Source organism: Corvus kubaryi, unplaced genomic scaffold (assembly GCF_017639235.1).
Source record: "Corvus kubaryi isolate FWS band 111438036 unplaced genomic scaffold, C.kubaryi_AGA036_p1.0 37385, whole genome shotgun sequence".
In the NCBI taxonomy this organism is placed as follows: Eukaryota; Metazoa; Chordata; class Aves; order Passeriformes; family Corvidae; genus Corvus; species Corvus kubaryi.
In genome coordinates this window covers 7597378-7612519 of record NW_024581127.1, presented here as the reverse complement: position 1 = coordinate 7612519, position 15142 = coordinate 7597378, and the positions used below count along the sequence as shown (strand labels likewise).

The following is a 15142-nucleotide window of genomic DNA, read 5'->3' as shown; positions in this document are numbered from 1 at the left end:
AATGTATAGACATATTAAGAGTATATCCTATGACCTCAGTAGCGTGATCTCCAAGTGCATGCAGAAAGATGGCATGACAACACCTAAAGACCACATACAGGTCACTCACTAAAGCAGCATTTCTTAAGGAAAATAGTTACTTAATTAATCTTTCAATTAAAGCAATGCTTCAGAAATATATTTCCTACATTTCAGCAACGTGAAAGAAAAACATTCCCAGGTAATATTTATTTTGTGACACTTCTTCACTGATAACATTTGCAACCTAAACCCAGGAGGAGGAACTTAAGGCTAGTTTGAACAAGATATAACCTATGCAGACAGTATCTCAAGAGAATGCAGCACACACTGACTCATAAAAACAACCCTTCCAATCTAGAGGCATCTTAAGTTTATAGAAGTGGGATGCAGCTACCATTTCTTGTCAAGCTGACAGTTTTGGCATTATCAATAAAATCTTTGAAGGAACTGGACTAATACGATGCCTCTACAGCATTATTTTGGGAAATAAATGCATTGAAGTGGTATAATCACTTGCATGCTCAAAAAGACCTTCTTCATTTGATGTGAAAATAATTTGGTGTGTTTCTCAGCATAAGCTTGGTATCTCTCAACAGCTAACCCTGATTGCATTTCCAAGCTAAAGTGAGGCTGACTACTTCGAAGTTTCATGTTAGGTCCATCCTTTAAAGGCCAGCATTTCAAGTGTTAAGGGTTTTACAGCACCACCAACTGAGCCTGCTGCAAGATAAGCACCTTTTCCGGTCCTCACTGAATGCACCCAGACTTCAGGCCCATTAACAAAGCTGCTACATTCATGCAGCACTGCTTTTCCACCACAATCCCTCTGACTTTGCAGTTCATCTTCTACAGCTCCTTGCTGTCCCAGTGTTAATTCTTATCTAATTAGATTGAATTTGCTGAATTTTAACAAACATACTTGTTCGGCTGCTGCTCCTTTCTAGCTACAAAGCTAACACTGTTCTGTGGAATCTGAAGCTCTTTTCCTAACATATTTAGACAAAACATAATAGTTCATATACATTTGACAAAAAAGAAAATCACATTACTGTACTATACTTAATTAATAAGCTTAAAATATATTCAAGTCTAAACACAGTTCTCTGAGAAACACCATTCAGATAATTAAAAATAATGCTGAAGTTTGTTCAGTGGCCTAGAAGTTATTTTCCAGGCTCTTCCCAAACTGGAGGTATAGTCCCCCACAAGACCATTTCCTCACATGCTCTAGATACAATCAGATGTGCAGTGTGCAGGTCCAGGGAATAGGAAAAGCTAATTAGACAGAGGCCTTTGGTCTTCAGTAACCCCTGGTATCGTGGCCAAGACACATATGGAGACTTGTCTGTCCAGGGTATCAAACATAAAGCTTTCTCTACAGGGCAAACAGAAAATTTTGAAGTGTTGAAATCCTTCAAAGAACCAAAGGGCTGATCATATTCTGACTGAAGAAACTCTCTTGTGTAGAACCTACCAAAAATAACCCACATTTAGAAGATAACAGAAGCCAAAGCACCAGTTTAAACACATACCCGGCATTATTCAGTCAAGAAGCTTTTGATAAACCCAGCTGAAAGCACTTGCTCCAAAATTCTCATGTTGGTGGAGCTGGAGGGAGGGAACAAAACAGCAAGGGAAGGCTTTTGGTGACACACAGTACTTCTGCATCTCTGAGGGGATCCAAACCTTCTGCTGTGCACTAGACTGGGGCTGAAGTACCCCATCCGTGACCTGCTCAGCCTTGCATTGCAGTTTGTCTAAAATCCAGTTTTAGGTATAACCACCTCATCTGGATTCTGCTTTTTAGAAACTGGTCATGTGAAAGTTGGCATAATAATGTATGTCTAAAACTGCCTTATTATGAGAGACGTTTAAAAATACAGCTTAAAATAACAGCTATTTTCTATAAATTCTGTATTATGTCGGAAGCAGAAATTATTTGCAGCAAGTTGGATTTTATTTTTTAGTATTGAATGTTAACACTTAGCCATCCAAAAAAATCTCTCTGCATCTACTTGTGGAGGATGAGGAGGCAAGGCACAGAAAAATAGATAGAATAAAATGGTTATTTCTTGAATTTATTTGCAACATGGTAACTTAAAGACTGGTGCACATAGTATTAGAAGTCTTGAAATTATGTTTACATACCAAAATGTTAGTGAGAAGTTACTTATATCTGTATCCTGCAGTGGCTAATCCAAATTGATTCAGGTAAGAAACATTGTGTAGCTTATTTTAAACGTTCACTTCAAACTGCAATAATGTAAAATACAAAGCACTTGATAAGCCAATTTTATTTTCAAGATTAAGTCATAAGACTAAGTCTAGGGTAGTTTTACGTTTTTTTCCCCACATAAAAGTACTTTTAAAACCCATGGTGAATTATACATTGAATCTTCAATGTTAAAGGGTTCTGCTCAGCAACACCCCTTCCCCAGGATTTCAAACCTGTGTTTTCTTTATTACAAATGAATTATTTTATTACAGGTTTGTTAAAAGGTACTAAATGAAAACCAACTTCTTTCTTTTTATCCATTGTGTCGATATTTAACCTTTACCATACTGTTCAGTGATGCACAGTAATGCACTATTAAAATGTATAAAAGGCAAAGGAGCAAACGTGTATCAAATAAAAACTGGGTAACAGATCACACAGTGAAGAGGGATGCTAACAGAAGGGTCTACAGTAAAGTATCTACAGAAAGCTACTCAGTGCTACTTCTGCAGAGCCTGAACCACATTCTGAAGACAGTGAATAAACTCAGAAGTGGGCTTCTTGCATAGCTTCTTCATCAGAAGGTGGCCACCACATAGAGCTGGAGAAAAGTACAGTGAACTGTCCAAAACACTCAAGTAACAAACCAGAGGAATTGTAACAATGCAAATCAAACAGCCTTTTTCTTACCACATTGCACTCCACATTTTGCTCCTTTTTCACTCTCTTTTGGCACAAGATTTTTGGGCTGGTGGTGATGTCAATTGTTTTGCTTTCATTTCAGTTTCTAAAGCCATTTAAATACAACAAAGTAAACAAGGAACACCAAACAAGGTACAGTACTTCCAAAAGTGAATTTTGCATCTACGTGGAATCAGCAGACTACAAAAGTATTTCGGAATAGGTGGGAGACTTATGTTAGTGGGTGGCAAGAATGAGAAAAATCAAGGGAAACAAAACTTAAAAGCAAGCTAACAACCGATTGGCCTCATTAAAGCAAATCCTATTAAAAGCCTTACCAACTTAAAGCGAGGCAAGGAAAGCATCTTCTGCTAACAGCATTACTGCTGTGACCCACAACTAGGAGCAGACCTCATGCCAGTGTCCAGGCCACCAACTTTTCTTCACTTGATAAATGAAGTGATAGAAAAAGAGGGACATGTAGTGATACCTGAAAACTGCATTTGCAGAAGGCTACACATCTCAAAAACCAGGTGTACACTATGGGAACCAGTCACTGCAACTTGTACTTCTTGGGATGCACACTGACAACTGAATGCAACTTCTGGTTTTCAAAACTGGTTTCACAGCAAAAACTATTTTATTAGAGGATCTGTTTGCAAGCTGAACTACAAAATTTGTCTAAGTAATTGGAAAATGCCATTTTCCCTGCAAGATGCATCTGTCATTGCAATTGAAAAATGCTTTCTATTGCACTATAGTAACATTGGCATAGACAAACACATTCTATGTTGTGTGTCTTCCTGACATCATGCCTACTTTGACCAGGACTTCTAACTGTGAATCTGAAGTGAATTTACTTATTAGTTTGATTTTGTCCTGCATCACAGTGCCCTGCCAGTAAGTGCTCTGTATGATTATCTCTAAAGATACCCACCACTGCTTGGAGAGATCAGAAAGCAAACAAAAACCCACAGAGAAAGGGGGAATCTCAACATCAGACAAACTTCATTTGTTTTAATAACAGACATGATTCTTTTCATAAAACTACTTGTGTGGCATTGCCTAAATACACAAATCGCAGACATTTGGTTTGAGAATTATTTCATCAGAGGACAGAAAGAAAGACTGGGTGTCTTTTCATTTGATAAAAACAACATTTTAAGGGCATTAGTCGTCTTTTAAAAAAGGAAAAAAATCTCAAAACAGACAAAATCCACTGCCGTGTCACTACAGCGTAACTTCAGCACTTCTTGAGGGAAAGAATTTCTTGCACAAAGAGAAATCTCTTCCTAGTTCTTATAATAGTGATAGAACTTGAGCTGTCCCTCAAAAACTAATTCTTCAGAAATTTCGTTTCATTAATTTAGAACTACCCAATCAAGCTAACATATTTAAAATAACTTCTAAATAAAACAACTCAGAAAAGCCAGACTGCAGACAGCATCTGAATTCTTATGGTTCTCCAAGACAGGAACAGTGGACCTTCACTGAAGTATTTCACACCACTTGCTAAAGACAGTCATCCCTCTCTCTCCAACCTACCATGGGCAATTACATGCAACTTCTAAAAGCAAGCAATTGAACTTTACCAAGGAAATTATGATTGTCACAATGCAACAGAATATTAAGGCCAGTGAATAATAACTGAATAGTTATAAATAACACAAATGTCTACTAAAGCCTGCTTTTCCAAATAGAACCAGAACAAAAGCACAACAATTCTGTAGTGTACCAAGTGTATATTTCAATTTACTGTAATGCAGTCTAACAACAAATTTGGTCATAATTTACCAGATATACATAAATGATTTAAGTAGTAAAAGGAGATTCAGTTCCAAGAGAATAAATTCATACCTTGAGGAAAAAAATCCCAACAAAACAAAAGGGAAAAAAAAAAAAAAAAAAAAAAGGAAAATACATTAAGAATGTAGAGCCAGGTCCAGTTTCTAAGCATTAAGTGAGCAGTATTCTAATAAAGCAGATTTAGGTGAATTTCAGATATATATATATATATATTTATATATATAGACAGATCTACCAATTGTAAACTATGGTTTTAAAAGGGATAAATGGGATGGAAAAATCTTTATGCTATACTTACATATTCACAAAGCAGAACATTACTTTAACGTTTAAAATACTTTTTCATTCATATCTTTGCCCAACTAATTTCTACTTTGGACCCCACCAGAATTACACATTACTCATTTCAGTCTAGAACAATGAGAATAAAATGTATTCTTCAGTGTAAAAAAAGGCATCCCGCCCTCCCCACCCTCCCCAAAAAAACTATTCATGTCAGGTTTACAATGATGTGGAAACTACCAATGAAACAAGTGGATGATTAAAAAAAAGCATTTTAATTCCCATATAACTGTAGTTCAAACTTATCATCTCAGTTTCAATCAGCAAAAACAATGTCTTAACATTATGTTACTGTTCTATGGACAACAGTAAAGCTTGTCTCTTTAAATACATACCAACTTTGATCAGATGGAGCACCAGTAAGATTCTGTCCATCAAAGCATAATTCAAAGTTATCCACACAACTACCATAATTTAGTTACCTGATATAAAATAGGAAAAAATATACTCATTTTAAAATTAAACAAAGTTGAAAAATATGGTGACCCTCAATTGTTTTTTATACAGTACTGTCACACTGGCCTAGCTATGTGTCATGACAAATGCTCTGCATATTTACTCACTGTGACATAACAGTACATCAGACTTACTGTTCCAATGATTGCCTGAATTCACTTGCCTTAGGCTAAACAACACAGAGGAGTTTAAGGTGAAGGTGTAATGCCCTCCCCTCCCTATGAAAGGGGCCTGAAATCATTGGTACAATATTACAAGCTTAGGAAAAAAAAAATCCAGGTGGCTACGAAAATTCAAGTTTCAATGCCTCCTAGAAAATCTGAAACAAAGAGCATAGGAGCATATCCTCCTGAAAAGTAGACAACTCAAAGAGCATTATTTTGCTTTGGATTTTTTGTTTTTCTTTAAAAAAATTCCAGCAAATGAGCAAGTTAAATATAATTTGTTTACATTAAATACTAACAATAACCCATGAAGTACAAAAGAATAAAAAAAAGTTTGTGTTCAATGATGAACGATGGGCACGATAGCCTAGTGTCCAATTCATATCACATAAACAAGCCAAAAAATGGACAAGTAAGAAATTATAGACCAAAAAGTTGTTTTAATATGACACTTTCTCCGTTCCTTGTATTTTTATTCTGTGGGACTGAGGTATACACCAGGGAAACCAAAAAATTTTGAGAGAAGGGGGGCCTTAGAAGAGGGAAGAAACATTATTACATCAGATACCTTTTAGAATGACTGTCTCTTTTGATTAAGTGGCACAAGAGTTACCCATGCTCTGATCAGTCTCTTATTTTCATTACTGGTCATTTCTTCTGCATTATCATTTTGATGAATATCTGATGAATCAACAACAACCTTCTTTAAAAACAGACACTAAATTAATGCCATTAACAACTTCTCCAGTGCTTATCACCCATAGCACCTGCCAGCACAGAGCCAAAAGTTTTCAACCCAAATTTCAATATGGTGTTGGCAATATCTGTGACACATATTTAAATGATTGGCTTTCACCTATCAGATTACGGGAGAGGTAAGTTTTGTATGGCAAAGACATGCTTGTGGAAAACAAGAGCCACTAGCCCAAATTAGCTTCACTGACTCACTGACAAAAGTACGAGTGGATTTGGGAAAGCTGTCTTTGTATTTCCATACAAAGTTGCAATTTTCTTCATTCATGTTAACAGATACATGAATGTGTAACATAATTACAGTTACTACTATGTCTGAATAGGACCCAAGTAGCTATAGCCTATAAATAATAAAAAATACATTTTTCTTTTGATAACTGACTGTAGATGTGAGGACTCTGTATAATTCAACCAAATGGTTGTATGCTGTACAGTCCTGTGCAAATATAATAAAAAAATTAATAATCGTTTTTTTGCTATAAGGCTTTGACCCTACATTTTCACAACAACATAACTACCATCCAGCCTGTACCATATTTCGCAAGCCTTCAGTCCAAAAATTCAAACAGTCAATCCATACAGTGTCCATTTGCAGCACCCTGAAGTCATATGCTCTGTCAGTCATCTAAAGGCATACAAACTTCCCCGGCTTCATCCCATCGAGACTGGTCATTCTGTTCTTCTACATCATCACCAAGCTCCTCATCACCTTCTCCCACTTCATTTTCTTCGTATTCTTCATCCCTAGGGAAATCTGTGTCCTGCACCTGGTCTGCTCCCTCTTGCCCTCCAGGTTGAGATTTATCTGCACAGTCTACACAAACTCCATAACGTCGTGATCCATGTCTTATTCCAACGCTGGCTGCTAGCATGAAAATCTTCTTGCACACCATACACTTATACTTTTTATCCTTTTTATGCACCTGTGGAAGAGAAATTTTACTAGCTGAATATAGGCATATCAGGTAACATTTGCATATAGTACTAGAAAACTATTAATAATAACAGTAACAATTATTAATATAAAAGTTCCTACTTTTAACTTTCCCAAGAGATACCCAGCACTGTTTAGAATAAGGAAGGACTACTGGAGATCTACATATGTACTCCTCAACAGTCATGAGCTACTGCCCACAACCAAACGACCTCCTTGGAGCTCAGCAGGTCACCTGTTCTGTACGCAGGTGAGTGTTCAGTTCTCGACTCCTCGGGGTACAGAACAAGACTCAGAAGCAATGAGAGCAGCGTAAACCCTTACACTGCACACAAGATAACAACTTGTTTAGAAAATTGCTTTTACAATTTTACATCCTAGAAATATTAAGAACAAGCAAGAGTTACTAAATTTAAGAATTCAAAAAGAAAAATTCTTCTTCCACAATTTCTCCTTCCCAACAAAATCAAAATCAACATCAACTTTCCAGGTTCCTTTGGTAAAATTTTTGTCCTGTATTTGAATCTGTGTGTAAAATTAGAAGGCTGTTGTTGACTAACCATGAATTTTGATTTTGAATTTTTAAGTATGTTGTTTGTACAAGTAACTGAATTCAGCAACCATGTATATTAGTTATTATTATCTAGGAAAAAATTAAGTTGAAGACCTCCTTCCATCTAGTGTTCCCACAACAGATTACAATTATGTGCTTAAATATCTCATTTGAAGTCCCATTGAAAAAGTTGCAATTTTAGATAAAAGAGAAATTACCACCCAGATGAGGGGAAAAAGAAATTAGGTCAAGATACAAATAGTTATTTCAGCTCTGCTGTATAATCTGTACAGCTGATACATGTGTTTTCCTCAGCCTCTAGACTCGCTGTGATAATACTTCACACAAGGCAGAATGTTTGAGAGTTGTTGAACTGAAAGTGGAAGGGAGGGGAAGAAAAAAAAAAAACCAGAAAAAAAGAAGTGTTCTGACTTCAGGGAAAGGACACTTAAGTGAAAGCACAGAACTGCACTGTGCTCACTCTACAACTATTTTCACACTGTCTGACTTCATCTCCTTTTGTGGAGGAAAAAAAACTTTCAGCTACAAGTCCTGGTCAGATACTGCAGGACAGAAAACTAAAGTCCCACTCTACTCTTCCGGGCAGACCAACTAACTCCCACTGTTGCTGTTTTCTCTAGTGAGCCACAAGGAACATGGCCATCAATGAGGCAGTAACGCCCCAATTCTCTCAGCCTTTCTCCACATGAGAAATGATCCATCCCTCCAGTCCTTTTCAAAGCGCTCCTCTGGAGTAGCTCCAACAGTTCCACATCCTTCCTGTTTTGGGGACCCCAGAGCTGGATGCAGTGCTCCAGGTGGGGGGGGTCTCATGAGAGGCAGAATGCCCTTCCTCACCCTGCTGGCCATGCTGCTTTTGATGCAGTCCAGGATACATCTGGCTTTCTAGGATGAGAGAGCACATTGGCAGCTCATGTCCAACCTCTCACCCACCAGCACCCCCAATCCTTCCCGGCAGAGCTGCTCTTGACATGTTCATCCAGCAGCCTGTAGAGATACTGAGGGTTGCCCCAACCCAGCAGCAGCACCTTGGAGAAGTGGAATTTACCCCACTCCATATACTAACCTTTTCTATCTACAAAACTTGTCTTGCAAAATGAGGGGGTTTTTAAAATCACAGCTTGGAGAAGTGTTATTACTTTCTCACCACCATATGATCTTGCTTTTATTACCGCCCTAAAACACACCTTGGAATTTATACAGTATATATTACAATGAAGTGTTATTTTCCTTACAGACTAGATACAAAGTACCTACAAAATATCCAAGACAGAGAATACTTTCTCTGGATCCTCAGCAAAACAAGTATTCAAGTCAAATTCTGAGTGATGCAACTTGCACAGGACAGGGTTAGCTGAACTGCTGGTTATGATACTGGTAGAATGCAAGTCAGACAGATGTTTACTTTCTGTATCAGATATTTTTCATTCTTTCCTAATCTTAAAGCAGATACTATACTATAGCTTTGTCTAGTTGTGAAATAAACATTTCAGAACTACCCCAAGACATTGTGCAATTGCTGAATTAACAGGGTGCCCTCACAGAAAATGGTGATGCAGCATTATAGACCAAGATGTGCTGTTTTACTGCAGTAAAGCTAAGCCAAAACTGCTTTTCATTGTCTGCAGAATACTTATATACACTGCATCCCTTTATCACATCACTTTCAATCTTGAAATGACTGTCTTCATTGACACTGCATTTTCCATTAAGAAAACAAGAGGTACAGTTATCACAAAGAGATGTTTATCTTCATCCATTTCAGATTAAGATGGGACAATTTGCACTATGTCAAATCAGAGAACAGTTTCTTCCAACTACCAAAATACCTGAAAAACCCTATAAAACCCCACTCATACATGTGCATACATATACATGAACACTTGAGATTACCTACCAAGGAATGTCTCTTTACATGCTCTCTTCGTGTAAACAGCTTCCCACAGATGTCACAACTGAAAGATCTCACGCCTGTGTGAATGAGCAAGTGTCTCTTTAGTGTTCTTCTGTATTTGGCTACATAATTACAGTGTGGACACTTCAACTTGTTCATGATTAAAGCAGAGGAATCACCTGCAAGATAAGAAGCCATCAGGAGAACAGATGATGAAATACACACAAAAAATATTTCAGTATGTTCTGCCTGGTTCACAAAAATAAACAGGTGCTGAAACAATAAAGCAAAACAGATGACTTTTCATCAGCCAAATCAGGACAATGCCTGCCTGCAGAAATCACAAATGCTGTAAGTTCTCCATGTACAGTTCTACTAGAAAAATACCTACTTGTAACCAAGGCATTTTTACCACCATTTTTACCAGAAGTCTTATTTCATGAACTGGAGTAAGTTAACTACAATTTACCAATGTTCCATTTTTCTAGAGGTCAGTTATACCAGAAAACACTTTCTTCTGGATTAGAAACCCTAACTCTGCAGCATTTAGACAGTCGCAATCTTCTCTCCCAATATTCTATTTAGAATTACATGCAGGAACTTTCTGCCAAGGTCTGACTTGACAAATCAATAAAAAGAAAGTATAACTAAGTGAGAACAAATATTGATAAAAGGAGTAGAACACTAAGAGGTAGCAAAATTCTGAAACTCTCAAAAAGGAAGTTACTGGTTCAGACTTTACCTATTTTCTACTTTGATCTAACAGTAAAAAAATAAAAAGAGCAGAAAAAATTTCTGGAAGTACCAATTTCTCACTTCTTCCTTATGATGGAGGAGAATTCTTTACATAGTTTGCTCAAAGGATATACGTAAAACAGGTTTCATACAGCTGCCTACTACTGTGTGAAAAAGAACAACACAGGATACTGTGATGTGGAAAAGGCCACACAGGACTACAAGGACAGTTTTGATAAGAGCACATTGACTCAACTTATTACAGGTGAGAATTTATGATCATCATCATAACCATCTAGAAGCATCCAAAAAGCACTGGCTAAGGCTGTGTGATTATGTGCAAGAGTTTCTAATGTTCAGGCTGGCAGGAAGAAAACATAAGTAACTGTGAGATGTGTGCACATGTCTGCAGGTCTGTATCTAGAGTTGCCTCCTTTGAGCTTCAAAAGCCATCATAACATGGAAGTTACATTTTGCTAACATTCACAAGTTTACATTGGTATATTAAAGCACTCATGTGAGCTACATGTCAACATAATGTCACATAATGGCTTACATGGAATAAAGTAAGTCCTACACAGGCAGACATCGGGGCTCTAAGATATATAATTTAATGATTTAAGAACAGGCAGACCAAAGACCCAGGTTCTAATTTCTTAACTGCCAGCAAACTTCACCTCCTGATAACCAAATTTCTTCTACTGCAAACCCCAAAATATTTAAAACAAACCATAAGCCACATCCCACTAACAGCTCAAAGTTAAAGAAAAGAGGTAAGCATTACTATTACCCAGTACTTGATACCTTCTTTTTACTGAAGACTTTATGTATTTAAGGAACTAGCAAGAATTGTTTTAGATATGGTGGTGTTTTCAGTATGTTTTCAGACAGAAAAATAATTACAGATAATTGCTTGCTTGAACTGACAGAAGAAGGCTTAATTATAGCTGCAGTGAACTAAAAACATTTATTGCAATGAAATTTTTATTTTTAATAGCAAGACATGTGCTGAGATTTCCTGTTAAAATTATATTTAATTCTGTATCTTCACCATCAAAGTGTTCAATTTCAAGGGCCATTTATCTGCATTTAGCTTAGTAAAGGGGCGGGGGGGGGAAGCTATCAGGTCACTAAAGACCTCAGGTATCTTCACACTCAATCACAAAACAAGAACTGATATAAATCACGTTCTGTTTTTACTCTTCCATACATTTGAATTCCTTTTCCTCCCTCCAAGGAAGTATGATCCACAAAGGCAAATGATATGGAAGAAGATTAAATGTTTACATAAATAACCTCATAACCCTCTAAACAAATAAATCAAATATTATAACCAGTGATACAAAAGATAGAGAACCCCTATCAGAGGAAAAAACTGAACCCACTCTCCACCAGATACACTTACCATTTTCCCAAGCTTCTTTTGGCCAAGATTCTGGCAGCAGTCCATACTTAAAATCACTTGAAGTACCCGGTAGCAGTCCATACTTGAAGTCACTTGAAGTACCCGGCAGCAATCCGTACTTGAAGTCATTTGAAGTACCCGGCAGCAATCCGTACTTGAAGTCACTTGAAGTAGCTATTAAAAACACAGTCTTACTTTAGCTTCCTGGGTTCTAATCAGTCTAATCTAATCTGTTTAGCAAAATATATATCCTTTTCAAACTGTGACAAAAATTTTTCTGACCTTAAAACAGCAATTATAGTATTTTTTCACATAGTATTCAATACTAAAACTAAGAAATAACTGCATTCCTAATTTCAATGAAATGAGGCCTTTGAACTACTCTCCACAGCACCATTTCTTCTCCCCATCCTGAGAAAAATTCAAAGCCCTTTTCATACTACAGGGACTTTGATGGTAAGGATATGTATTCCCTTACTATCATCAGGAGGGGGGGCTGAAAGGTTTTCCACTGGATTCTCTTTACAACTGCTTCATGCAATGACTTCACCCAGACTGTCACAGGCACCTTTATTTATATAAAGTATCCTACTGTGTCTATCCTACTATATTTAGCTATGTCTAAATCCTTTTCTGAATAATCATCTCTATTACTCTATAACCACATCAATTCAAAAGACCACAATTACTTGGAATATAACAGCTTAAAAGACTAGTTCACATATTTACATTTGCTCTTAAGACAAGATCTTCTGCAGTTCATGTTGTCTTTGCACCCTTTTTTCCTCTTTAAAAAAATAAAACTATTCAGAAGTGAACAATGCCTCAAAAAGACCTTTGTTTAATTCTATACTTTATAACAAGTAAGAATTGCATCAGTGAACATGGAATCACTATTACAGAGCACAGAGAAGAGAACTATAAATAGTACACAATAAAGCTGCACTAAGAATTTGACAGAATCGTATTTGTTGGGCAAAAACTCTTCTGGCAAGTGCAAATCAATGTTCCCCCCAATCCCCAAGACAGGAGTTTGTTGGAAAACATGAACTCATAAATCCATTACTTTCCTCACAGGCAAACAGCTGTTAAATAAACAAACTGCAGTGGTAACTGGCAGATTTCCTTCTATTTTTCTAGATGGTAGTTGGGTCCTCACACTGGATTCCCAATGTCACCACTGTGAAAAGTCTTGAGGAGATGCATTCTTGCTTTCAAGCCTGAAACTATACATTTTAATAGTCCAAAGACTTATTTTTATCCCTACACTGTTCATTCTAAGGATTTTTTTGGGAAAGGAAATTCTCTTAGGCTAAACCGGCATTTCATGCAGCTTGTGGCAAGCTGCATATTTAAACACTTCCAACTTGCAGTTTTACTGGAAAAAAGTACAGATTACAAATCCTCACAGCATGAGACACAGTAGTTTCATTTACTGCTCAGGCAGCATTACTATTGGCAGCAGTGATTTGGTCTGCAACGTAAGACAACAGTTCAAAAGGATATCACTTAGCAAGTAGGAAGCTTATAATTCTATCCTATCCATTAGACAATGGCAAACAACAAGCAAAGCAGGATCATGACTGCCAAACTAGGCATTCCATCAGAGCTTTTAAAAAGCAGAGCTTGAGTGAATGAAGAGAAATAGCAGTATTTTAGCACATCTAACTACCTATTTTGGTACAAAAAGAAAGAAGAGGGAATGGAATAAATCTCCCTCTCCTTTAAGAAACAAAGCAGTGAGGAAAATTTTTTAAATTACTGATTCTAATAGCTGTTATGTCCAAAAGAGGCAAGAACTCCTTATACTAATTTGGAGTGATGGACTCCAGCAATGGCATCTCAACAGCTCAAGGAACAGAACACAGATACCCTATAGACATGCCAACTACACATTCCTTTGAGGTGAGGAGGAAGACTTCTTTCTGTAATACACAAGAAAGGATTAGTGAGGAAGCAGTGCTGTACAGTCTGGGTAAGAGCAAAGATGACTTGATCTTAAGGCTAAAAGCCTCCAAATTAAAGCAGACTTCAGGATCTAGCAGAGGAAAAAAATGAAACTACTTTTATAATGTTTAAAGTATTAGATCCTTTCTTTATAGATTTTTGTCCCTGCACTAGAACTGTAGCTGAACGCAGTTGAACAGCTAAAGGTCAGTCAGTAATAAAATATTTTAATCACTTTCCCCCCTTATAGGATGAATATCTGGAAGATCAGTAGACCAAGTCTTTAATGTACACAGATGTAATGCTATGCTGCGTACAGGCAAAATTGTACATGTTCCTTCAGAATAAGCATACACTATAGATTGACCATAAGTAAGAGTTGGACCAAACTGAACACATTTATAACACTGTCACTTTGACAGTTCTTCTGTATTTAAGAGAACACAAATTAAATTTCACTAGGAACCCTTATGCACACAGCTGGTATTTAAGTTTGAGAAAACTTAGGAGCTCAAACCCCTGCATAGTTCTAGATCTTAGCACAAGACTCAGCAGAGAGCCAAACAGATTTAAGAGCTGTCATCTAGTCTAGGTAATAGCTACTAAATCTTTCAACCTCCAATTGGAAGGGAAGACTCACTACAACATGAAAGAACATCAGCACAGATACCACAAGAGATAAGAGGTTGCTACGCACACTTCACTCTCTGCATAGCACATGACTAAGTAGATAATAATTAAACCTAATGCTTATTCCTAGAATAATTCATTGACCTAGAAAACCTGCTTTCTAGATTAAGCACACATTTAATGTGTTCAAAACAAAACCATGAAAAAGGCATCTTTAGTGTCTTAATTGCTCATCCAAACAGGATAGACTTGAATTACACACTGTCTGGAAGCTGGAAGTGCAATACCTAGCCTCTACTACCTTCCCCAGCCAGACATAGAGCCACAGTCAGGTAGGCTTCCAGAACACGTTACAGAGCCCTGGGGCTCAGAATATCTTCTCCCATTTCTCCTCTCACGCAGGCTACTGCCCCCTGAAACCTGCTTGCAAAACTAGACAATCATCATCTGACTTGCTCCAGTCAACTTAAAGCCAGATGACCTTGATAGGAGGCTGGAAGCAACTATGGATGCAGTCGTACTGGTAGACTGGGGGTGGGTTGTAAACGGGGAAAGCATAGACAGGTAAGGCAGATCGTTTGGGGG

General features: G+C 37.3%; 1 protein-coding gene across 1 annotated transcript in view; it reads right to left on the bottom strand.

Moving 5' to 3' along the window:
* Window positions 1-4639: 4639 nt before the first annotated feature.
* ZBTB10 (zinc finger and BTB domain containing 10) overlaps window positions 4640-15142 on the bottom strand; it is a 25141-nt gene continuing 14638 nt past the window's right edge. Inside the window, 3 exon segments of the mRNA XM_042036067.1 lie at window positions 4640-7361; window positions 9844-10019; window positions 11981-12154. Of these exon segments, the coding sequence (XP_041892001.1) occupies window positions 7056-7361; window positions 9844-10019; window positions 11981-12154 (656 nt within the window). The 3' untranslated portion in view covers window positions 4640-7055.